General features: G+C 46.9%; 1 protein-coding gene across 1 annotated transcript in view; it reads left to right on the top strand.

The window, feature by feature from the left end:
* Positions 1–27,123, top strand: part of pitpnm3 (PITPNM family member 3) — an 89,441-nt gene that overhangs the window by 44,761 nt on the left and 17,557 nt on the right. The window contains exons 6-10 of the mRNA XM_030381965.1: positions 9,034–9,223; positions 10,380–10,523; positions 11,216–11,412; positions 14,804–14,961; positions 16,501–16,671. Coding sequence (XP_030237825.1) covers positions 9,034–9,223; positions 10,380–10,523; positions 11,216–11,412; positions 14,804–14,961; positions 16,501–16,671 — 860 coding nt within the window. The remainder of the gene's footprint in view (positions 1–9,033; positions 9,224–10,379; positions 10,524–11,215; positions 11,413–14,803; positions 14,962–16,500; positions 16,672–27,123) is intronic.

Genomic DNA, 27,123 nt, shown 5'->3' with positions numbered 1-27,123 from the left:
TGGTTGTGTGTGTGTGTGTGGATAAGGACCTGTTCATTGAAAGTGATCAGAGGGTGGTGGAGTGTAACAATCACAGCCAGGACACGGCTGTCATTGACATGAGCAACGTTCCTTCGTTACCTGCAGCTGGCCTCTACGGCCACCTTGTGTAGCAGCACTTATCTCTGCCTCTCATGTGTGAGGACCTCGTGGTTGTCGAGGAAAGTGGTCGAGTGCAGCGGTTCCCAACCTTGGACTTCAGGTGTGCCACTAAGTCGTCATCAAGAGGTTACACAGACCACCTCAATGCAAACGGTCACATGGGGATCTTTAATAAACTAAACTAAACTAAACTAAACCAGTAGATGAATACGCAGGCAGTGAAGGAGCAGAGAGGACCCCAGAGTGACCCCTTTGATACACATCAAACTGCAGGAGGGTCCTGGCCAGGGGGGAGAGGGGAGAGAGAAAGTCAGCAACGCTGCTCATGCTCCCAGTTGGGTCATTTAGCAACCCACCAAACATCAATGATGTTGTTCCAGAATCCAATGGAAAGGATTATGGAATGCAGAATATGACAAGATTTTGGAAACATAACAAGCAATAATACTATATTTACTGAATGATATTCATATGTATACATTTTTAATGATCCATACTTTTTATATTGGTAATGTGCACATTTCAGGAATGTAATCGGACGTAGCACCTGCAGTTGAAAAACAGTTATTCAGAGTATAGGGCTGCAAACACTGTACAATGTTCCTCGCTCAGGTTTGAATGTGTTGTGTTTTATCAGGGCTGTTTTAATCATAGAAACAGCCTTTCTCCCTTGGTTTGTTGGTGCTCCACAATATGCAGGGAGAGAACGTGTGTTTACTTGGCAGACAGCGGTGACGACGCAGACTGAAGCTAATGTGGGAGCAGCACCATCCCCACGGCCAAACCTTTGTTTTTCCCGGTTATCCCCGGCAGACTCTCTCCCGTCGTAGCCGAGTCACCGTCATTATGCAGACCTGTAATGACATACAGCACATAACGGCATTGTGCCTTTTCTTCCCCTCCATTTTGTCTTTGGAGAGCCCCGGGGTAGAGGGGGCACTCTGCCACCGCAGCGACAGAAGTGTGTGTTGGTAGACAGCGTCTCCACTCCAGAGGGACTGGGTGAGAGGCACCGTGCACAGGGGGAAACCGGAGTGACAACTGAACGCATGTCTCTCTACTCGCTTCTTCACTCAAAAACAATCCTCTGAGGAGGAGGAAGAGGAGGAGGAGGAGAGTCTGCTCGGTTCTGCAGAGAATGGAAACATAAAATGTAAAGCTTGTTCTGTCGGGTGGAGGTTTGTGTTCAAGGCATCTCTCCTCTGGTTAATGAGTGTTCTGCCCGAAACCTCGTTAAGGGGAACGGTGTTCACCTGAGCTACCTCGTTAGGGGAACGGGTACACCTGAGTTACCTCGTTAGGGGGGGCGGTCTCACCACCTCAGCCCCCGCCTGCAGGTACATTGAATGCATAGGACCACCATGACCCCCTGTTTTGGATAGATAAGCAACATTTGCTACAGTTCACTTGGGCCCTGTTTACACGAAGGGAAAACGCAGATATTTCCACGCGGTTTGCCCTCATTTACACAAAAAAAACGTTTTTTATCACAGAAAACGATTATTTCTAGAAACTCGTGTTAACTGGGAGAAACAGGGTTTTAGGTTCTCAAGCGTCACATTCTGCGCCACAAATGCTTAACGTCATGTGAGCGCCCGCTGTCTGTCCACACGAACGAACCTCGCGCCATATAAGGGGATTATTTGTTTATCAACACGGCAGATGCATGCGCAGAAAGATCGCAAAAAGAAAACGTGTTTGACAGGCTGCCATGGTTATCTCCGTGTGGTTCATTTGCAGTTGCGGTGTTAATTAGCGATGCTGTCAGCTTACTGCTGTCAGCTTACTGCAATCAGAAAACGCGGTTATATGCTATAGACCCTATAGTATCTGTGGTATAAAGGTTGGGACGAATTTCAAATTATAAATATGTACACTTTATGTTGAAATTTTAGACCATCGTGATTCCCATTGAAACGAATGGCGCGGTGATTATTCTTCAAAACGAGAGCCGGTAAATTGTGAAAAATGAATTAAACTGTTGTTTTGAAAGGAACAGGAAGTCGCTCGTGTTAAGGCCGATCCATACCTCCGGATCCGGACGAAATTCGTCCGTCGCCCCAAACGTTGCCCCCGGAACTACCCTTCATACCTCCGTCTAGTTTCAGCGTTGTTATGGATGTTACGCAATAAATCCTCTAGAGTGTAGTGACTGTCGTTTCACAAATTAACGGCATCGAAAATCGCAAACATGACATCTGTGGAGATGATTTTGCCTTGTGTGGAAAAAAGTGCAAAAAGTGTGCGGTGGCATGTGACACCCCTCACCAACCCGCAGATTATCTCCTCAAAATGTTGTTAAATGACCAGTTACAACTCATTGCCAAAGCAGTGGAACAATAACAATAAACAATAAAATAAAAATGTCAGGTATATAGTATAATATAAGTACAAAACGTCAAATACAATATATATATATATAATATACATATCAGATATTATACTACTCTATCTATTTTCGCGAATGGTCTGACTTTTTGTCTCTATACTGCCACCCTGATTTCCGGTGGTATTGCTCCGGTTCTCCCGTAGCACTCCGGATTCGTAAGATCAGAGGCGACGGAGCCATTTACTGCCGAAACACCTCCGGGACCGGACGAAACTGTCCGTATCCGCATTTACCGTAGTGTGTGAATGGGCATTTTTTCGTTGTTGTTGATTCAGAGGATTCTGATTGGCTTGCATGGCTTTATTCTTCTCCCTACACTGCCGCTCATGGGTTTGGCATAGTTATAATGGCGCTTGACGGCGTATTTATGCGGGTTGATGTAAATGACAACTTTTTTGATAACGATGTTGTGTGCACAATGTTATTTTTGAAAACGGAGGGGGGGGGGGGGGGGGGGGGGGGTATTTGTTTCTCTAAAAACCCTGCTATGCATAAACGTGGCCTTGGTAGGCAGGTGGACGGATCTATCCAGCGTACATCTAGGTGGACAGGCCCCTATGTGATGTCACTAAAACACAGGAAAAAGCTGATTTTCAAACGGCTAATCACACACACACCTGGTGGTGTAGTATCACCCTTTGACCTGCCCTGTCAGGTTGATAAATCGACTGCTTTGGGTTCTGTTTTTTGTTCAGCGAGTGAGTAACTCTAAGAAGGGCACTCTTTTCATTTCAGTAATGTGTGATGGTAGCAAAAACATATTAACTTCAATCTGTGGACCTCCATTACCATTATTATTCTCATTTAGCCTCTTCATCAGTACTGGTGTAAGGTTTTCTCCATGATGTTGTGATTATTATTTTTCTTGATTTTTCAGCGGCGTTCAATACAATTCAGCCAGACATATTGCTGGAAAAAATGATTCGCTTAAAAACTCCTTTGTACATCAGTCCATTCTATTACTGAACAAACTAAGATGACATTCCAGCGCATTTATGATTCCATGGGTATTAGTCTTCGTATGTCTTTGTAAATTGCCTTACCTGTCATTTGTGTTTTGTGTGCTCGGTGGGCTGTGCCATGTCATGTGTCATGTGTCTGTACTTGTGTCTTTCTTGTCAACACCTGTGCTTGCCTATCTGTCATCTGTGCTGCTTGTGAATCGCTGTGCTTTCATGTCATGTGTCATTTGTACTTGTTTACGTGTAATGTCCTAAATGTTTTGAGGGGCCTTCCCAGGGACGCAAAACGAATTGTTGTGCCCTACTGACAAATAAAGTATTATCGTATCGTATCGTATATGATTAAAGTGTCTTGTGTTTTAACCTGCACATATGTTATTTTAGATTTGAAGCATCCTATCACATCTTTTACGTTCCGGGCTTTTGTGTTGTCGTGGTGTTGCATTCTGAAGGCAGAACCCACAGTTTGTTAATTGTTTGTACAGTCTGGATTAGATTATGCACTTTGTGCATTGGGACATTTGGTGCGACTTAGTATGGACTTTAACAATGTACCAATTACCTAGGCTGGCTAGCCACGCCCATTCTGCCGGCGCCTTCAGTTCGCCTTGCAGAAGGGTTTGGAGAAGAGCAATACATTTCTTTCTGCTTCCGATAAGTATTTGCGGGAGCCAATCACCAAGCTGGCTTTTCCCCCTGGCGCGCTATTGGCTGGTTTAACACAATGACAACAGGGAAGCGGCGGCAAGCAGCCAATTGCGTACAGAATCATTTGAACTAGGCCCATAGATCACGCCTCTTGTGCTGAAGAAAATGACGGCAGCTTCCCCGGACCAACGTGCAATCGACGATTGAGCTTGGTCTGGCAATAGCTAGGCTACCAATTACCATGAATACAGAATCATGAAGTCAGATCTCCGAAACAGTGATGAAGTCTAGTGGTTCTCAACCTTTAAGGGCGAAAGGCACACCGTGATCCCAACCAGAAACTCGAAGAACACCTGTTTAAGTGGAAGGCCATTATTATGAAGAATGTCCCATCAATTATGAACCGCATATTGGAAATACTAGGGTATTAGCCGTTTCCTCAATATTCAAAACACTGAAAAACTCAAACATGCACAAGTTTCTAATGGCCAATTGCATAATTTGTCAAATATGTATTGAAACGAAGCGAGTGCTTACATTACGTGGAGCAATTTATCATAATGAAGCAAATCACGAATGGCAGCGATTCTAATGAAGCCCATGTCAGGATTATGTATTACACCGAATAACCTGGCACACAGAGTCCTGCCTCGAGGCTAAACACTGTTCTCGAGCCCTTTGGGACCCCCCTGATGAAGTGGGGCTGAGCCAGATGATATCAAAGGACCACATGATCTGCATAAAGAGTCACGACATGGTGGCTCCATTAGGAATGTCACAAATCTCGCTCGTCACTGTGAAGGCTGAGCTATGGTTCCACGTCGATGCAGCGCAATGACAATGCATCCGCTTTTTCTCGCGTTAACCTGTGTTGGTTCTGCGTCGGGTTTTAGTGAGTGGACCAATCAAAGCCCTTGCTGCTGCGTCACCCCGCAATTTTTGGGAGGCGCATGTCTGGCCCTTGCGGTGGACGCAAGGAGGGTCCTGCAAGGATGTAATGTGTGAACCTCCTTGTGTTTCGTCGACGTCGAACCATAACTAAGCCTTTAGTGGGAATGATGGAGAAATGTGCTCATTCAGTGGTTGCATTTGAAGAAGACTAGGAGAGATTTAGTGAACGTTCTTTGAACCTGTGGAACCTTCGTTTCTATAGAATTGGGCATTCAAGGTGTCAAATCCCATTCTGATCAATAGGGACGTGCTGGTACCAGAGATGGAAATTAACTTTTTTGCCCACCAGCCACTGTGGCAGGTAGATTTAAAAATCGACCAGCCACTCATCTTTTTTACCAGCCACTTTTTATACGCTATATATTTATTAATATATGCGTACATTTTAAACAATATAATAGTAACAATAGATAAGAAAAGTGTTTTTCATACACATCAGTTGGTGTTACGATGACAAGTTTGGGGATAATTCATCTATGCAAAGTATTTTCATTAAAAAACGAATTGACATATTAATAATAATAAAACAACATGCATGGCTACACCATCATAAGTCAATAGGAACATTTGTTTTTTTGTATTCACATGTGACTGCATACAAATGTGTCCACACAGACATGGTAACTAACGTATGATAGTAAGCATTATATGCCCTTAACACTAATATTCAGAAGAAAATATGTGTGGCATTCAGTCCAATGCTGAAAATATATCTGTGGCATTCAGTAGGCCAATGCTGTGGTAAAGTGTGTAAAGTATGACCAAGTGTTTCTTTCTGTTCAATAGATAGAACTTTATCAATCCCCTGTAGGAGAAATTTGTTAATGTTTGTCCCTATAAAACAATAATGGTAAAATAATAAATACAAAACACGACGGTAACTGAGTAGGTCAAACCGTCCAATCTGAAGGCTCTACTTAGCCACTCCCCCTACTCACTTCCACCAATGCGAAGCGAACAGAACTGAGTAGGGGAGGGCGTAGCCTAACTAGTTTGTGAACGACCCAGAGAAACGCAACGCAAATTCAATGTGAACATATATGAGGCTTTAATAAAATCCCGGACGATTTTGAAATTCCGACACACATTTTTTAAAAGTGTGTCAAAAAGAGGGCATGTCCGGGGCAAAAGAGGACGTCTGGTTACCCTACGTGTGGCGTGTGAGCGTGTTCATGGGTTGAATTGCGTGTGTCTCACGCCGAACGCGTGAGACTTGAGAGCCCTGTTACCGATATTATCCCGGATATTGACAGTCGCAGTTCAGCAAAAGAGGCGTAGAGGAAGAAGGGGCCCGGATGTTGACAGTAATGGTTGTGGAACTGTGCAGCGCCGTATAACGAATGTATTAGATATGCCAATTTGATCGGACCTGACTGGAAAGTATTACCCGCCACAGTGGCGGGTGAAGTGACACAATTCACCCGCCACCATACAAATCCACCCGCAAATGGCGTGTGGCGGGTGTTAATTTCCATCCCTGGCTGGTACCCAGTAAGTCTGACTCTATCGGTGGAGGCTAGGGCTGGGCCATTACAGTAATTGAATTTTGATTGCGATTTCGATTTTAGCGTCAAACTATCACAAAACTAATATAATCGAGTTTTCGATATTTTGTTTGTTTTATATAAAGTGCAGAACAGCTGGATACATATCTGTACATTATTTTAGATTTGAACACTTTCTATTTGACCATTTTGTGTATTTTTTTAAGGCGAAATTTCGAAGTTCTCAGTTACAAAGTGTTTTTTGGGAGTGACATGCTGAATAAATGCAACATGTTTTCAAACTAAAAAAAACGTTTGAATAATCGTGATTTCAATATTTACCAAAATAATTGTGATAATGATTTTTTCCATAATCGAGCAGCCCTAGTGTGTGTGTGTGTGTGTGTGTGTGCATGCCTGCTTGCAGGTGTGTGTGTGTGTGTGTGTGTGCGTGTGTGTGTGTGTGTGTGTGTGTGTGTGTGTGTGTGTGTGTGTGTGTGTCACGTCCTGGTTGTGATTGCGTGTCCCCAGTTGCTGTCCCACATGAGCCCTGACACTATCTGCTAACTGGCTCCACATCCTATCTGGTGAATGGAGCCCAGGACGGCTCTTTCCACACACTGACACATGAACTGATTGCTAGCGTGCGCTGGTTGGGTCTGCTGATTTACACGTGGCACACACACATAGCAGAAGAATCCTTCTATCTATCTGAAAAAACGATTACTTTGCAGCATGAACAGATTGGACAGATCTTCCATTAACTCTTCCCTGAGTTGATGGACATTAAAACGGGATTTTAAGATCAGTTAACTATGTTCCAGCCCTTAACCTCGCTTTGGCCCATTTCATGGAGGATGGTCTGTTGATGTATGTCTTGTTAGGTTAATATATTTGGGGCCTGCTTTATTCCCACATATCGTCATGATAGAATATTAATGTCTCAATATTGATAATATTAGTAGTAACCGTGACAGAGAACTGTACCACCTAATGTAGCATGTTCCGGTTCATCTGCTGGTTCAGCTTTCATCATTCTTTCCTTCCATCTCAATCATTTATTCCTTTCTTCCCTCTTTCCATTATTTCATTTTCTTCTCCTCTCTCCTCCCTGTCCTCGTCCCTCTGTCTGCGTCTCTCCTTACTGCTCCCCTCTCCTCACTGCTCCCCTCTCCTCACTGCTCCCCTCTCCTCACTGCTCCCCTCTCCTCACTGCTCCCCTCTCCTCACTGCTCCCCTCCCCTTACTGCTCCCCTCTCCTTACTGCTCCCCTCTCCTCCTCTCCCCTCACTGCTGCTCCCCTCCCCTCACTGCTCCCCTCTCCTCACTGCTCCCCTCCCCTTACTGCTCCCCTCTCCTCACTGCTCCCCTCCCCTTACTGCTCCCCTCTCCTCACTGCTCCCCTCCCCTTACTGCTCCCCTCTCCTCACTGCTCCCCTCCCCTTACTGCTCCCCTCTCCTCACTGCTCCCCTCCCCTTACTGCTCCCCTCTCCTCACTGCTCCCCTCCCCTTACTGCTCCCCTCTCCTCACTGCTCCCCTCCCCTTACTGCTCCCCTCTCCTCACTGCTCCCCTCCCCTTACTGCTCCCCTCTCCTCACTGCTCCCCTCCCCTTACTGCTCCCCTCTCCTCACTGCTCCCCTCCCCTTACTGCTCCCCTCTCCTCACTGCTCCTCTCTCCTCACTGCTCCTCTCTCCCCACTGCTCCTCTCTCCTCCCTGCTCCTCTCTCCTCACTGCTCCCCTCCCCTTACTGCTCCTCTCTCCCCACTGCTCCCCTCTCCTCACTGCTCCCCTCTCCTCACTGCTCCTCTCTCCCCACTGCTCCCCTCTCCTCACTGCTCCCCTCTCCCCACTGTTCCTCTCTCCTCCCTGTCCTCGTCCCTCTGTATGCGTCTCTCCTTCCTCCTCCTTTCCTCGCTGTCCTTCTCTCTCTCTCCTCCCCTCTCCTCACCGCTCACCACACTGCTCCTCTCTCCTCCCCTCTCCTCACCGCTCACCACACTGCTCCTCTCTCCTCCCCTCTCCTAACTGCTCCCTCTGTATGCGTCTCTCCCCTCTCCTCCCCTCTCCTCCTCTCCCCTCACTGCTCCCCTCTCCTCCCCTCTCCTCAATGCTCCCCTCTCCTCCTCTCCCCTCACTGCTGCTCCCCTCTCCTCACTGCTCCTCTCTCCTTACTGCTCCCCTCTCCTCACTGCTCCCCTCTCCTCCTCTCTCCTCACTGCTCCCCTCTCCTCCTCTCTCCTCACTGCTCCCCTCTCCTCCTCTCTCCTCACTGCTCCCCTCTCCTCCTCTCCCCTCACTGCTCCCCTCTCCTCCTCTCTCCTCACTGCTCCCCTCTCCTCCTCTCTCCTCACTGCTCCCCTCTCCTCCTCTCTCCTCCCTGTCCCGACTGTCTCGTCCCTCTGTCTGCGTCGCTCCTCACCCCTCTCCTCCCCTCTCTCCCCTGTGTCACCCAGCCTGAACCCGTACAGCTACGATGAGAGCTGTGTGTCCAGCAGCGTGGACCACCTCCCCCTGGCCGCACTGCCACTCCTGGCCATCGCCTCCCCGCGATACCTGGACGCCGTGGCAACGGTCATCGTGCGGGCCAACCAGGTGTACCAGAGCTTCCTGCACTCAGAGGACGGCCAGGGCTTCACGGGCCAGGTGAGCTCCATCTCTCTTCCCTTTTCTCCCTGCTGCCTCGGTCTCGGAGGTTCGGCGGTGCTCGCTGACGGTGGGGGAGAGGGGGGAGAGTAGAGGGGAGGAGGGGGAGGGAGGGAAGAGGATGGGGGAAGAGAATGGGATAAAATGGGGGATGCGATGCGCATGAGTAGCCGGGGTGGAGAGAGAGGAGGAGTCGAGAGGAGGGAAGGAGGTACAAGGGAGAAACTGGGAGGGCAGAGGAGAGGAGGGAGGGAGGGAGAAGATGAGAGGAAAGGATAGGCAAAAGAGAAAGGAGGGAGAGAAGAGGAGGGAGGAGAAGGGAAGGGGAAGACGAGAAATGGATGGGTAGCACAGAAGAGGAGGGATTGGAGAGGAGAGGAGGAGAGAAGAGGAGAGAGGAAGACCGAAGGGGGGAGTAGGGGAAAGGATGGGGACGAGAGGGAGGAGGGATTTGGGGCGGAAAGGAGAGGAGAGAGGAGGAGGGAAAGCGGGAGATGAGAAAAGGATTGGCAGGAAAGAGAGAGAGAGAGAGAGAGAGAGAGAGAGAGAGAGAGAGAGAGAGAGAGAGAGAGAGAGAGAGAGAGAGAGAGAGAGAGAGGAGGGAAATGGATGGGCGAGCACAGTGCAATAACCACCTCTGTAATTTAGCATACGCAATTTGATAATATGCTGCAGCGACTTTAATGGAGGCCAATAAAAGCGCTGCAGATTGAGTTGGTTAGCTGAGGAACCACCGCTCAGGTCCCCAGAGGACTACCATTCTCTGACAAGGCGACTGCAACTCCCACGTGACCAGTGGCAACCGCCCCTTATTAGACACACACGCACGCACCCACGCACACACACCGCCACTTAAGCACACCTGGATCCCGCACTCTGCGTTCCTTATCAAGATTTCTTCCTTGCTAATTAGGGGAGTTATTTCTTGCATTCTGGGGGTCCAGGGTTAGGTTGGGGGGTCATAAATATATGGCCTGTTAAGCCCTTTGAGACTGTAACTGTGATTAAGGGCGATACAATTAAAATTGAATTGAATTGAAATTTGTGTGCGTGTGTGTGTGCGTGTGCGTGTGTGTGTGCGTGTGTGTGTGTGTGTGTGTGTGTTTGTGTGTGTGCGGTATGTGTGTGTGTGCGTGCTTGTCTCCCCCCCGAGCAGGTGTGTCTGATAGGGGACTGCGTGGGCGGCGTTCTGTGCTTCGACGCACTGTGCTTCAGCCATCAGAGGGCTGGCAGTCCTGGCAGCCATCAGAGGGCTGGGAGCCCCAGCAGCAGCAGGAACAACAGCACCGAGAGCCTCAAGGTACCCACACCAAACGCCCAAACCATGGACCAAATCCCTCTGTATTATGAAACATCCAAACCAGGGACTAAATCCCTCTGTATTATGAAACACCCAAACCAGGGACCATAATCTTTACACGAAGAAACACCCAAACCTTGGACCATAATCTATATACTATGAAACACCCAAACCATGGACCATCCCCTCTCCCTTCTCCCCCTCCTCCTCCTCCATCTCCATCTCCACCTCCTTCACCTCCTCCTCCCCCTCCTACACCCGTCCCCCTCCTCCTCCCCCTCCTCCTCCTCCTCCTCCTCCTCCTCCCCCTCCATCTCAACTTCCTTCACCTCCTTCACCTCCCTCACCTCCTCTACCTCCTCCTCCTCTTCCTTCATCCTCCTCCACCTCCTCCCCCTCCTCCCCCTGCACCACCTCCTCCTACTCCCCGTCCTCCTCCTCCTCAATCTACGCCTCCTTCACCTCCTCTACCTCCTCATCCACCTCCTCCACCTCCTCCCCCTTCTCCTCCCCGTCCTCCTCCTCCTCCTCCTCCACCTCCTCCCCCTTCTCCCCGTCCTCCTCCTCCTCCTCTACCTCCTCCACCACATCCTTCACTTCCTCCCTCTATCCCTCCTCCATCACCTCCTTCACCTCCTCTACCTGCTTCGCCTCCTCCTCCACCTCCTCCTCCTCCTCCTTCTCCACCTCAGAACACCCAGGGCCTGCTGGGCGAGTCCAACCCCGGCCTGAGCTCCAGCAAGCGCCTGAGCAAGAGCAACATCGACATCTCGGCCCCCACCGAGGGCAACGGCCCCGGGCCCCGCTCCCCCCTCAGCCGCAAGCAGAGCGACTCGTACGACGGCGACACCGGCGCCTCCACGGGCCAGCACCACAGCTTCTTCTCCAGGTCAGAGAGGGTTTACTGTATTTATACAAGAATACATTAGGGACCACTGAGGTCAGAGAGGGTTTACTGTATTTATACAGGAACACATCAGAGACCACAGAGGTCAGAGTGGGGTCAGGGGTTAGAGTGGGGTCAGGGGTCGTCTTCTGGGTGCCGACCTCACCTTAGAGACGGTCGTGTGTTGTAGCGCTGCCCCAGGTTACTCATTTACTGAGCTTTGTATGCCAGTTAACAGTTAACTGCTCCCCGGGCTGGGGAGCAGAATCAGAACCTGACATGACACGAACATGACAGAGCAACATTCGAAACCTGAAGTTAACGGTTGTCCCTCTATTGGAAGTCCCGCCCTCTCTCGCGCTACATTTCGCTAAAGCATCCTGGGGAAGTCCCTTCCTCTCTCTCACCTCTCTTGACTAGAGCATCCTGGGAAGTCCCGCCCTCTCTCTCACCTGTCCCCGCTTAGGCGTCACCGGAAGTCCCGCCCTCTCTCCCCCAAGTAGCGCACATTTGAGGCACCCTGCCCCACGTGCTCTATCGTGAGAGGAGAACTCCTCGGAATAACGTTAGTTCCAACCCCAATTTCCACACATAAATCACAGAGAAAGACCTACCCCTCCCTGCTCATAAATTACCGTCAATCTAAAACGTTATCCTCCACTTCAGACTGCTTCGGTTAACGCGCCGGCAAGACAACTGAAAAGCAAAGTGTCGGTTGACGTCATCGGCTCGCCGTCACACAATAATTCTTGCTAATGTCAACGTGACAGACGTTTCAAACGGGCCCCTATGGGATCATCCCCCCTGGGGAATATGTAATTTCACGATTCCCCTTGTGCTATTTATCAATATTTGCTGCCTGAGTTTCCTCCCATTCTGTGGCGAGCTATAAATAGCTGGTTTGATCCGGTACCAAGCAGTTCGCTCGGCTCTGCAGTTGAACGCTGCTGGGCAGAAGTACACCGCAAGACTTTTATGTAAATTTACAGCGAAATTCTAACGTTAATCTACAGTATTTATGGTTTTACAGTAGAATGCAGCCATATTATTTTGCTGCAAGTAGATTACTGTAATATTACAATGGCATGCTGTATGTTGTACTGTAATGTTGTTATTGTTATGTTATACAGTAATATTAATGTAAATAAATATAAAGTGCCTCACTCTCGAATTGCTGCCGCTACTTTACAGTAGTTTTACTGTAAAAAGTTTTAGAGCGTAGTAGCATCTACCGGCGTGTGAACCACAACTCCCAGCATGCATCACACACTAGCCCCACATCAGGCAGACCGGGCCTGTGGCATAACAACCGCTCCTCCCCCAGGAGGGTCCGCATAATGAACACCGGAACCGCGATTCGTCCGGGTTCGCTGTCTGTATTTACACACGGTGTCCCTTAGTGCTGCACGATTAATCGAATCGCAATCGCAATCGTGATATCAGCCTTTGCAATTGTGTAACCGAAAAAGGCTGCGGTTTCATTTAAAAAGATTTTTATTATTATTATTATTATTATTTTTTATATGTATTTTCCTATTTTTTCTATTTAGTTGTACTATCAAGTTTGCGCAGCAGAAATGCCTTTATTTTGAAAATATATATTTTTATTATTTTTTTAATTTTGTAAAATATTGTTATTTTGAAAACAGCACTGTACACATTTTTTAGTTTGTGCATTATTTATGCTAGTTTAAGATTATAAAAAATCTATATAAATAACTGATAATACTGATAATAAAATTATCAGTAATCTGTGTGCATTTTCCTTGATAACCAAGCAAGTAGACTCATGACACCATTTCTTTATTATATCGCAATGGCAAATCGCAATATTGTCCACAATAATCGCAATATGACTTTTTCACCAAATCTTGCAGCGCTAGAGTCCATGACGATGCAGCCTTGCCCCCCCGTTTGTTCCATGCCCACCCCTTTCCACTCGTTGGACTGGAGCTGTGCTGTGTGAGACAGGGACTCTGCCCTCCACCCCTGCACTCACCCCTAGGGAAACCCAGATTAGCAGGAGTTTGTTAGAGCAATAGTTCAGCGATACAGCTCTGTTCATTACGTCCTATGGGAACGATTTCTCATTCTCGTTTACTAGCTTTTGTCGGGATATACATTATATGTTTTTGAAAATACATTGAAGAACTGAAGAACGCTTGTTCTTCAGTGCCACGCTTCTCTGGTTTCCCCCAAAGACGAGTAAACGTAGCAATGATGGCACTATCTCAAAGGACCAACCCACGAAAAATACAGTTTTCTTATCTCCATCCTTGTCTCTATGCTGCTTCTGCATATCTGAGAACAAGGAGGAAAATCAATGACAGAGAGACGCCTCAGACAGCCTGCCAGGGTGTCCTGGCCTCTCTTCAAGTTAATGGAATAATGTGCAGAGTGTACATTAATCCCTATAGGAGTCGCTATAGGAGCAGCGAGAACGCCAAGAGTACAAAAGATAAGAATCACAAAGCGATTGATTTGACTACTTACGATGGCCGCAGGCTGTAATCCTGTTTTCCACGCCTAAGATTTAATGACTAAACGCCAGCAGTGATGGGATTAGATGAGGAGAAGGTCCCGAAGGCCGGGCTAGGGCTGTTGAGGGTTTGGCTGGAACGGAGGGGTGGGTTCAGCTCTGCACTCGACCAACCATCGCTAAGGCCTGAGGACCCTTCGGACGCCCCCAGACGACGGAGTCATTAGGCTCAGAGAGTCTCCAGGCGGGGTCAACGTGACGCTGAGTCACTAGGCTGAGCCTCCTCATGGGGTCATAGTGAGGCTGAGTCACTAGGCTGAGCCTGCTCCATCAGAGTCCCCCCGACCTAGGGACTGGTTCAGGGAGGATCAGCCCGGTGACGTCAGCGGGCTGGAGCGCTCAGCTGGTCCTTTGTGCTGCTCACGCCTCGACCTTCACGCCCCCACCGCGCCTCCTCCTCCTCCGGGCTTCACAGACGTTTACAGAGCACAGTGATGTTGAGGATGGGTGTGCATTGATTGATTCCTCTTTTGTGTGTGTGTGTGTGTGTGTGTGTGTGTGTGTGTGTGTGTGTGTGTGTGTGTGTGTGTGTGTGTGTGTGTGTGTGTGTGTGTGTGTGTGTGTGTGTGTGTGTGTGTGTGAGTGTGTGTGTGTGTGTGTGTGTGTGTGTAACTGTGTAACTGTGTGTGTATGTGTCTTGTATGTGTACGTTACTGTGTGTTATGTGTGTATGTGTGTGTGTGGGCTTACGTCCGTGTGTGTGTGTGTGTGTGTGTGTGTGTGTGTGTGTGTGTGTGTGTGTGTGTGTGTGTGTGTGTGTGTGTGTGTGTGTGTGTTTGTGTGTGCATGTTTATGTGTGTTTGTGTTTGCGTGTGTGTGTGCGTGTGTGTGTGTGCGTGTGTGTGTGCCTCCCAGCCTGATGAAGGAGAGCCTGGAGGTGTGCTCCAGTAACAGCGGCTACCTGGTGCTGAACCCAGGCCGCTTCGACTTCGACGTGTCGGACTGCTTCCTGCTGGGCTGCCCCCTGGGCCTGGTGCTGGCCATGAGGCGCACGGTGCTGCCCACCATCCAAGGTGAGAGCCCTACTCTTCCATTTAGGGCATTAAGCAGACGCTTTGATCCAAAGCAACTTACAACAGTTAATACACACATTCACACATCGATGGTGGAGTCAACCATGCAGGGCGACAGCCAGCTCATCAGGAGCAGTCCGGGTGAGGTGCCTTGCACAGGGAGACGTCGACACTCCTGGAAGGATCAAACTAACAACCTTCGGGAGACCAGAGTTAAGATGCCCCACCTCTAGGGCCATCTGGATGAACCACTGATGGTCACTAGCAATCATTTACCATTCCTACAATGTACTGTTATTTCATATTTACATTTAGATTCAGGCCATTTAGCTGCCGCATTTATCCAAAGCGTCTTACAATCAGTACATTTGTCAGAAGAAAGAGGAAGAACAATTTATTAAGCACTAACAATTGCAAGGTAAACCAATTCCCAGTATACAACAAAAATAGCTAGGGTAAGATGCTACATAATGCCAAGTTCTATTGTTTAAGTGCCAGGACGTACAACATAGAATAAGTGTGTAGACCTACATTAAGTGCCAGGACGTATAACATACAGGTATCATGCATCATATACATCATATGAATCAATAAATCAATTAAAACGAACAAATATGTAAATTTATGTTTTGACCTCCTAATTAATGGATAGAAAATACGTTGTTTTTTTTCCCATAACACAAAGGACTTGTATGTGTACAGAAAGTCATAAACGTCCACTCTACAGGCGATGTTACCAACCATTTGTGTGACTGTGTCTGCCGCTGCTGTAATGATAAAACAAATTGGTTCTACTAATAGGTTGTTTGCAGACAGAATTGCTGTTTGCAAACAAAACCAGGTTCCCATCTTGCTAATGGCAGCGGATCAGCCTGTCCTCTGCTGTCTTGTAATCTTAACTAATATCCATGTGAAAACACAGTCGCTCTCCCCTCCACCCATGTAGCCTGAGGAAGTTCCCCTGTGAAGGAGCTAGGAGTTGATTTGCTATCACCCTGCGAACCACATCCCAGGAGCACTCTCCTGTATGCGTCTGTGTGTGTGTGGTCTGGGGCACCTTTACCCACTGCTGCTAATAGGCAAACAGAATGGCTGTTTAAGTATGTATGTATACCGGTATGGATGCGGAAACAACCACATTCACACAGCGCAATGTTATTGCACGAATATGACACAGCTCAATTAAATAAGCGTGGACATTATTTCGTTTTCCAAAAGTACAACTGATGTGACCACTGTCTCGTCGTATCGGGAACCTAAGTGGCAGAAGACGTCGCGTTAAGCCGTTTCATACTGCTGTTGTGTTCACGCTTAGCATACTCAATGGGCGGAGATAACAGGTTCAACGTCCTGGGTCTCTAACCATTTCAGCCCAGTTTCCACATTTCAAATCATATTGGGACGCAAAACCATTGTCCAAGCAAGCGCTGCATTACATTGTGGGTCGTGTTACAAGTCTACTGTGTAACAAGACTCCCTGGGTCTCCCCCTCCCTCTCACCCTGTGTCTCCCCCCTGGTCCCCCCCCCCCACCCCCCAGTGAGCCAGCTGCACCCGGCCTGCTCCCAGGTGTTCAACCTGTTCTACCCGTCGGACCCCTCGGCTGCCCGGCTGGAGCCCCTGCTGCAGGCCCTCTTCCACCGCCTGCCGCCGCTGGCCGTGCCCCGCTACCAGAGGTACCCCCTGGGGGACGGACGCTCCGCCCTGATAGGTGAGAGGGGTAGTTGTCTGAAAAGCTCAAGTGTGATGGATTTGAGACACAGAGGAGTCCTTCTCCTACAACATCTGCAGTCCATTCTAATGCCTTCTCCGTGAATTTGCCAAAGTTCTTTAGGATGTGCAAGAGCCACGGTTTCAAGAATCAGGACTAGGTTGTTGAGGAATGGAATCAGTTAGTGTTTGGTGTGTGGGGTTGGAATAATATTTTCCTTAACGATCAGAAGAGTTATATGTATTTTCATCTAGCTTTTGGCATTTTTCTTGATCAATAAAATCGTCGAGAGAGAGAGAGAGAGAGAGAGAGAGAGAGAGAGAGAGAGAGAGAGAGAGAGAGAGAGAGAGAGAGAGAGAGAGAGAGAGAGAGAGAGAGAGAGAGAGAGAGAGAGAGAGAGTAATCCAACCGAATATTCTCAAAAGAACACGGACGGTGAGTCTGACCCTCTCAGCCATCTGTCTGGGTCGCAGCAGCAGGACTAACTCCTGTCCACTGGGCCCCAGACCTCACCGTAGCAGCCGATTATCCCGTGGTGGGCGCGGTTCTCTCAGCCCTTCTCTCTCCCTGTGGAGCTCTGCGTCGCGGCGTCTGGAGAGTGGAGCGCTCGTCTGTTAAACGCTGCGCCTCATTGTGTTCGTTCAGCGCCGAGGAGGCAGACTTGACTCATCGCTCGCCTTAGTTGTTTTCTTCCCGCCTCTCACCGCCGCTGACTTTCCTTTTCTAAACGTTTCAGGAGATCGTTGCTCGTTGTGAAAGCTTAGGCCGCGTGAGGATAAGATGCTTTGGTTCAGCAAGGACGATGTGTTGAACAGAGGAGCTAATCGGACGAAGCATGGTTTGGTAGCATGCGCTGAGCAGGATCAGAAAAGGACTCTTGAGGTTCAAGTGGAGCGTCGTTCAGAGGATTGATTTGCTGATCCGTCCTTTGGCAGAAACTTTATCCCAGTGACATGGGGTTCTTTTTAGATACATGCCGCTAATGGGCCGATAGGGGCTAGGGTTCTTGCTCAGGGATGCCTACAGGTAGACTGCAGCACTGTTCATGCCCGTAGCCAGCTATGAGGTGGCTTATTACAGTGGTCTGGACCTCTGTCATTTTAGCAGAGATAAAACCAAAAATGTAACCTAAATACAACAAAATCAGCGGTTGAGAACTTCTCTGAGATGAGTAAATGCCTGATTCAGTATCTGTTTCCTAATTCAGTTACTACTCTTTGTCCGCCGTCTGTGACATTCTGTCTGTGACCTAACCCCCGCAACTGAACCCCTGCAACCCCCCTGGACCTCACTATTTTTCCGTCGCTGGCTACAGTCCTGCCCCGGTTCTATCCCTCCCCATTCTGTGATGTCTGAGCACTAATGTTGTGCACGTGCATGCGCACACACACTAGGGCTGCACGATATTGGACAAAAATCCTATTGCGATGCTTAGAATTTAGTATTATGTTAGAAAAAAGAATGAATCATTGCATCCTGATTGATCCGTTCTGTGCCCCACTTGTACTGTGCACTGGCAGAGGCATCCAAAATTGGGTTTTGGTTTGGCTTTGCATGGCCTTTGGATTTGGCTTTGCACTCTTATTCAGAGCCTTGTGGTGGCGAATCAAATGGGGAAATAAATGAGTCATGTTGCCTTTTGTTGTGGCAACAATTGCAAGGCACTCTTGACTAAGTACCTGTTTTTGGTCGAGGTTGTCTTTTCTGTAACCAAAATAATTACGTACAACTGACGATGCTGTTCTCTTTGGAATTGATTCTTGCTATTTGCTGGCTCATGTTGAAGTTCTGTTCTACGTATCAACATGGTCAGTGATTGGTGGTTTGCTGTGCAAGCAGAGCCTGCATGTCACTCCCTAGCAACAAACTCTGGGCATCCAAGAACCATTCAATCAGAGAAAATTATGTTACGTTTCTATTGTAGATTGGTCATGGAAAATGTATTTTATTTTATTTATACACGAGAACCATATATCACAATCACACACACATTCACACACCCACACTCACAAACAAACACACACAAACACCACACACACACAAACACGCACCCACACCCTCCCACACACACACACACACACACACACAATCACACACACATTCACACTCACACAAACAAACACACACAAACACCACACACACAGACACACACAAACACGCACCCACGCGCTCCCACCCATACACACACTTACGCACAAACCCACACACACATACACATACACCCACACACAGCGTGCTCATTTCCTGCCCTGAGAAAATAAGTTGCAATTAGTTGTTATTAAAGCACTGAGAGCTAATTAAATCTGTCCCGTACGGGCTCGACTTTAACATGGATGCCTTACAAAAACCCTGGTTTATTGGGATTAATGGTTTTAATATGGAGGAAATAAGATCCCCTTTTTCCACTGCAGTCCATCTTCATTAAAACCACGAGCCCTTTTGAAACAGGGTTGTGCATGCGCTCCATTTCCCATGCAGAGAGCAATCTCGTGGCCAATTTAAGTGTCCTTTGGCGAACCCATTTTATGTTTCAGATATTTTTATTGGAAGCATAGGATCTGATTCAGCTCTGGAGGCTCTACTGGCTGTTTCCTCTGCAATCTGTTGACCCCTCAGCGTCATTTCCTTCTTTCTCAGGTCGACTCTCATCTAAATCCTCTTATTCCACTAGATGGGTATCAACTTAATTTCCTGACAATAAAGCAGAAAATGAAGTGCTGTTGAGTATTTTTACCATGTTAAAAGCATAGGTTCACTGCAAAAATACTAAATCTTACCAAATACTTATTGTGTCTAAAATGTCTCATTTCTAAAACAAATCTATTTACACTTAAAATAAAAAGCAAACACTTGAAAAATGACTTCACTTGAACATTTGTGTGTGCCCATTAATGTCTAAAACTGCCTAAATATCTTTTTATGGTGATGTTTCTTAAGTGTAAAGATTTGTTCTGACCAGAAATTAGGTAATGTTTTGCTAGTGTTAGCTAGCAACTTCATCATACCTTGTAGCAAAAAACGTGATTTAAAGTTTAAATACACAGTTCATAATCCCTTTGGTTGACCGAAATCACATTAAGTGACTAGAAAATTGAAGAAATATGAACTCTTACCAGATGAAGATGATTCCAAGGCAAGAGTTAATACTTCTCTCTCGCTAATACAAGCCCTCTTTCTCATGCTTTCTGCCATTTTGTTTGTATCAAAATTGCCTAAGTCAAAGAGATGACTAAGGCAAATGGTGTTTTTGGATTCTAAATAAGTGTTATGATTGGCCAAGGACATTGGCTAAGTGCCTCGGAATGCCCCAAAATAATCAAAGGCAGGATGGTGCAGCAGTGGTAGGAAAGTAAAGTTAGGCAGATAACACAATTTGGCCAAAAAATGACTTAGGCAATTATGCTATGAGGCTAACGATATGTACTCATCACTCAACATTTATACGCAATAGGGAACAGCTTAAATTTAACATTTTTTTACAAGCATAATATAAAGGTAAATATTAATAATATTTACCTTTTAATAATATTAGGTAAAATAATATTTACCTAATAATAATAATAATAAAATAATAATAATGAATAATTAAAGAAAATACATAAAAAATAAAAAAAGGAAACTGCCCATCTACCCATCCGTGCATACGTGTGATTTTTATGTTTATGTTCAAATTGTTTGTTGATCGAGAAATTAGATTAGAAAGGTGACCATATTTTTGAAAATTGCTTCAATTTATCACTCAAGATAAACCTAATACGTTCTAGATGCAATGTGTCTGTTAAATCTGAAATCCACAGCCTCACTGGAGGAACTTCAGCACCCTTCCAGAATTTAAGTATGAGTTTTTTTGCTGCTATTAGTCCATAAGAGACAAAGCGTTGTTGAGAGGCAGTCAGTTTGCTAAGTGCCTCGGAATGCCCCAAAATAATCATTCTATGGCCTGGCTCTAGTGTAATTTTCAGAGTATTGGAGAAGATTCTGGATATTTAGGTCCAAAAGCTTTCGATTTTGGGGCAAGGAATAAAGCTGTGGGTTAAAGTGGCTTCATAGATCTGACATTTATCACTGAGGGGGGAATCATTAGGGAATATTTTATTCAGTTTGGATTTCGAGTAGTATAGCCGGTGTAGCACTTTAAACTGTATTAGACAGTGTCTGGCATTTATGGAGCAAGTGTGAATATAATGCAAGCTGTCGTCCCATAGGTCATCGGGAATTTGTTGACCCAGCTCCTCCTCCCAAGCACGCTTGTAGACCTCAGAAAACGTTGACTTTCACTCGGTGCTATTCACTGACGGTAAAAATGAATAAAAATGTGTCGTTATTGTATGCACTGCTGTTCATTGACTAGCTCCAGCGCTCATTGCTGCGTTGCAAAATGATAGCAACTCTCCACTCATTCTCCTCTGACCATGCATTTAATTGGCTTTGACCGCCATCAGTTCTCGGCAATTCCTCATTCGCCCTCTCACGTCTGACAGGTTAGAAATTATACTGCTGTGGGCCATCATGCATGTTATTTGTGGTTCTTGCTACCTCTTAGACACCATAGTTCTAGTAATAGGCTTAGACTACCTTCCACCACGTCTCCCCAACGTGATGTCATCGCCGAATGGCGTTAGAAAACAACCGTTACTGCCAAAAAACAAACACTGGACTATTTTGCAGACATTTTATAAATGATACATATATTTTGAGTGCTTTATGTACCCATTAATCAAAAAAAAATTCCGGTTAACCTGCATGTAGGCCTTTAAGTAGGCTAATATTTTGCCCCTATTTCCTGGTTCATTTGCGCCTTTAACGTTCCAGCTACAAAAGGTAAGATCATTCCCCCCCATTCTGTTTGTTACAACGTCTTGCATAGCCTACTTAAATTGTGTCCTGTGATGAATAACATGGTCGATATGTGGTCCAAATCTGTTGGCAAGTGTAGTCTGGGTAGCCCCCCCCCCTCCCAGAGGAAAAAAAAAGAGAAAAGCATCTCCATGGAAACAATGAAGAGTGACGGCATGATCAGCCTACAAAGTATAAATAGTAAGAGGTTAACACAAAGAACAAAAACAAACATCTCTAAATAGCTTCTTTAAAGCAATCTTCCGTACAGTTAACTTCTTATAACTATTAGGTAACCCTGCAGCTTAAACATACTCATGAACTGAACATAACACACAGTGAGCAATTTCTACAGGTTCAGCTTGCCACACTCGTTATAGCTCCAAGGAATCTTCTATTTAGGAGCAGTATTCAATCAAAACTTATCCTGTTAAAAACTCAGCATGAGTCCCAACAAGGCATTTAAGAGGTTAAATGTAGGCTATGTGAGCTTAACAGGCATAGGCCTCATGACAGTTAGGCTATCTTTCAGTCAAACAAAATTTTGCAATATGAGGCAGTAAGTCAAATGATCAAAAACAGTCATTGAGCCAGGCATTATGTTACTTATCACTTATCCTATGGCATCTCCTGCGATTCTCTGGGCATTACGGTGTGCTTCCTTTGGGTCAGTGAACACGGTCAGTGCCATCGTATGTTTCATGGAACTTTGCCGGGTGGTAGTCTTTTCGCTCGCTTCTTCCTCTCAACAGTAGGGCCGAGCGAAAAGACTACAACCAAACATGAACATCCCCCCTTTCCGTTTCCGGCCAACGAGCAATGAGTCTTCCAACAGAAATCAATGGGATTTACAAAATACGCTAAATGTGCAATAAAACACGTTAGAAACTGTATTTCGCTACGATACTTGATTCAACCACTCTATTTCATCCTAGACAAACCGCAATGGGGGCTCAATGTTCAAAATACCAGAAAAAAATAATAGCTCACAGCAACATATTGAAAAAAAGAACTATGAACTAGTTCACTTTTTGGAACTGTGAACTTGGTTCAAAATTTTGAATTATGAACGTTTAACTGAACTAGTTCATCTTAAAATTTGTGCACTGAACTTGGAAGTAGTTCACGTAGAAAGTGAACTCTCCCAACACTGGTAGTAGTGATAAACGAATTCTGTTCAATTTTTCATATTATTTGTTCGGAAGAGTGCAAAGCAACCTACACGTGCGTCCTATCCCTCCATAGCGCAACCGGAAGTCTGGCGAACCCATTTTACATGATAAACCAGAACGAACGACAGAAGGACAGAGAGGGAGACATTCAAATGTGCTATTCCCTTATTCAATGTTTAGAAAAGATTGTGTGTTTGCATGTATATTTGTGTGAAGAAAGCCTCTAAACCAATCTCTTTTTTATTCTCTCCCTCTCTCTCTCTCTCTGCCTTTCTCTGTGTGTGTCACTATCTCTTCTCTCTCTCTCTCTCTCTCTCTCTCTCTCTCTCTCTCTCTCTCTCTCTCTCTCTCTCTCTCTCTCTCTCCCTCTCTATCTTCTCTCCTCCCTCTCTCTCCTCTCTCCTTTCTTCCTCTCCCTCTCCCCCTGTCTCTCTCTTCTCTCCTCCCTCTCCCTCTCTCCCTCTCTCCTTCTCTCTCTTCTCTCCTCTCTCTCTCTCCTCTCTCTCTTGGTCTCTCTCTGTCGCTGCCCATTGTGTGGTGGAGACAGAGGGGCTGTGCATTGTTCCAGGGACTGCGAGAGGGAGGAAAAGGCCCTGCGAGACGACTCGGGCTGGGCTCATTAGAGATAACAGATTGCCGTCTAGGCCATGTTTTTCTGTCTGTGTGTGTGTGTGTGTGCGTGTGTGTGTGTGTGGGTGGGGGGGGAGGAAGGGAGAGGATAGCGGAGGAGGACGGTGGTGGTGGTGGGGGTGTTGCTGCGTGAGACACAGAGATGCAGGCAGAGTGCTTCAGCTGTGGGAAATTAGCAAATATTGTTTCACACCTCCAAGCTGAATGTAAATACGTGTCAGAGAGAGGAGAGTGGACTCGATGAGGTGCTGCTGGCTGTGGGGAGGGGGGGGGGGGGCTGATGGGTACCCATGGTGCTAGCTGGTGCTTTTCTTTATGAACCAGGATAGTTCTCAGTGGGGTCTCTGGCTGGGTAGCTACGTCATACCTGGTCAGGTCAACAAGACTGACTTTAAGATCTGTGTTCCAATCTCAGGATGACTACTGCCCTCATGGTAGACTACAGATCTTAGAGTCTGTAGTCCTCTCTGGGGGGTCGTGGAGGACTTGGATGTTAGATTCTGTGTTCCAGGACTAAATAACTTATAGTCCCTAGTCCTTTCTGGGGGGTCTATCTTTCTGTCTCTCTCTGGGGGGTCTTGGAGGACTAGGATCTTAGAGTCCGTAATCCAGGACTACAGAACTTAGAGTCTCTAGTCCTTTCTGGGGGGTCTATCTCTCTGTCTCTCTCTGGGGGGTCTTGGAGGACTAGGATCTTAGAGTCTGATTCCAAGACTACAGAACTTAGAGTCTGTAGTCCTCTCTGGGGGGTTCCACAGTGATCCAAGCCTCAATCCCAATCCCGCAGCAGAGAGCCCCTTAAGGCTAAGTTATGGTTCCACGTCGATGCAACGCAAGGGGTTAAGGGACCCATTACATCCTTGCGTCCACCAAAAGGGCCTGACTTGCGCCTCCCAAAAATGTTAACCTTGCATCGAGGCGACGCATCAGCGAGGGCTGTGATTGGTCTGCTCACTAAATGATGATCATGCAAATGATCGCACATTTAATTGATCTTTTCAAAATGCGCCATCTATGGCGACATTGTCGTATCTCGGTATTCCCGTCCGAAAGAACCAAGACACCATGATATGAATAAAATTGTATGTCAGTCTGTTTACAACCCCATCATGTGCCCCTCCGGTGCCCGACGTGAGCTGCAGTTTTATCAGGTACCCCCGAGTGGGGTACCCACCCCCATCCCCCCGAGCTCCAGGCACTGTGTGGTCTGCGTGACCTCACTCCACCCCCATTATCTCCTCATCTCCCTCGCCGGGCGGAGGTGATGGCAGGTAGGAGCTGACCCCTCGCTCACCTTATTCAGAGCGGCTTTAGAGAGGGGCCCGTCGTCCTGACGTCACCATGGCGACGGCGGGATAGTGAGCCAGTCATGGGCCCCCCCTCTGCCTTGGGGCCCCCCACAACTGTCCCCTTTGTCCCCGCAGTCCGACGGCCCTGCACACACACACACAGATACACACACAGATATAAACACACACACACAGACACACCGTATATAAACACACACACACAGATACACACAGATATATACACACACGTACACAGATACACACACACACACACAGATACAAATACACACACGCACAGATACACAGAGATACAAGCACACAAACACACACAGATACACGCCTAAAAACATACACACAGATAAAAATCACACACCCACACACACACCCCCCCCCCCCCCCCCCCACACGCACACACACACAATCGCAGACATACACCCATACAAAAACACACACACACACACACACAATTGCAATCACACAGTCGCAAATCCGCACAAAAAATCCCAAGCACACATTTGCAAGGACACAATCACAAACAACCACACACACAGTCACACACACATGATCGCTGACACAAACACAATCAGGGCACACGTAATGTGCTTAGCGAAGGATTGTCTATGCTCTGTGTAAGGAGCATGGATTGAATTAGTCTCTTTCAGAATTAAAACAATTTATACTAATGCGCTGAAAGGTTGGCCAAGGTACGGCTTGTGCTAAAGTGACCCCATGTGGACACACAGGTAAACAGTCTAAAACACACGCAACAAACAGGTGTCAAGTGAAGGACTTGTTTACCTGATCAATATTTGATCCTCTTGTTTCCTCCTCTCATTCCCTCTCCTTCTGCCTCTTCCTTCTCTTTCCTGCTCCCTCCCTCTGCCTCTCTCTCTCTCTGCTCTCTCTCTGCCTCTCTCTCTCTCTCTCTCTCTCTCTCCATCTTCCTCTCCCTTTCTCTCTCTCTCTCTCTCTCTCTCTCTCTCTCTCTCTCTCTCTCTCTCTCTCTCTCTCTCTCTCTCTCTCTCTCTCTCTCTCTATCTCTTTCTCTGTCTCTCTCTCTCCTCTCCCTCTCTCTTCCTCTCCCTCCCCCTCTCTCTCGCTCTCTTTCTCTCTCCATCTTCCTCTCTCTCTCTCCATCTTCCTCTCTCTCTCTCTCTCTCTCTCTCTCTCTCTCTCTCTCTCTCTCTCTTTCTCTCTCTCACTCTTTCTCTCTCTCTGTTGTTTTTGAACTCGACAGTGCTTGTTTGCTCCTGACGTCCATTGAGGGTAATGATCTCATTGGTGCAGCAGGACACTGATGTGATCAATGCTGATAGGTATCCCAGCAGAGGTGTGTCCTCTCTGTAATAACTGCATACAATACTGCGGAGAGTGAGGGAACACGAACCATCCAAACTGAATTGGATATTTATTTTGGTCCCAGAGGAAAACAGCTGCGGTGACAACAACAGAATATCACTCTCGCTCACACTCTCTCTTTACCTGCCATATCTATGTATTGTATCTATCTATTCTATCTGTCTCTATCTCAAATGAAATTACCTTGGTTGATGCACACTCGGAAGTTTATCTAGCTATCTGTCTGTCTGTCTGTCTGTCTGTCTGTCTGTCTGTCTGTCTGTCTGTCTGACAGTCTTTCAGTCTCCTTGTATCTGAGTTCAAGTTTAGAGTTTAACTCTGGTTCACAGTTTAATTATTCTGGGGGGAATCTCTCTCCCATTGATTGGTTGATGGTCTGTCAGTCCTGTTTTGGACCATTTGCGTGATGAAGGTTTGTCAATTGCTGTGACATGCAGCATTCCCTTTACAGAGATAATCCTACGAGAATTAGACCCCCCTCTTTTCAAAGGCGTTTAAAAGCGGATTCCGTTGCCAAAAATGTTACATGAAGTACTAAATTGGCTCTTATAATACGTGCAATATTTATTCAGAGCATTTTGAGGCTTATTGGATTTTTCAGTACATTTTAAAAGATTTCTAGACCTTTTCCTTTTTTATTCCGAAACAAACAAACGACCAGTTTATCGCCCGGGAAACGATTTACCAGGGACATCCCTCCTCTCCTGCCAGCCCATCTTGCTGATGCAGCTCTCGTACCCCGACTCCAATACAGATTGTAAGCCTCGATTGTTCACCGCCTCACTAGTTCAACGCTGTGGACAAACGCGTCGGCTAAACGGTTAATTGTAAATGCCATCAGTCTGCTGGTGTAGCGACCTGAAGAATTTGTTGAGCAGAGCCACTGAACCTCTGTCATCATGATGTTGAGCTCCCATCTCCTCCACCATTTATCCGTCTATGGACTGTATACTCTGTGAACGTTTGTTGCCCTAACGCGAGTCGATACCAAAGCACGCTGCTCTCTAATTAGACAAACAAACAGCATCGATTCTAAGGTAGCACTCGGTGGATTACAAACGCAAAGAAAACATTATCCTCCTCCTCTTTTGTCTGGCTGTCTGTCTCCTTCCTCATCCTCTCTCTCTCTCTCTCTCTCTCTCTCTCTCTCTCTCTCTCTCTCTCTC

Source organism: Gadus morhua, chromosome 16 (assembly GCF_902167405.1).
Source record: "Gadus morhua chromosome 16, gadMor3.0, whole genome shotgun sequence".
NCBI lineage: Eukaryota > Metazoa > Chordata > Actinopteri > Gadiformes > Gadidae > Gadus > Gadus morhua.
Note: the sequence above shows the minus strand (reverse complement) of the source record. Positions and strands in the feature narration are given on the sequence as shown.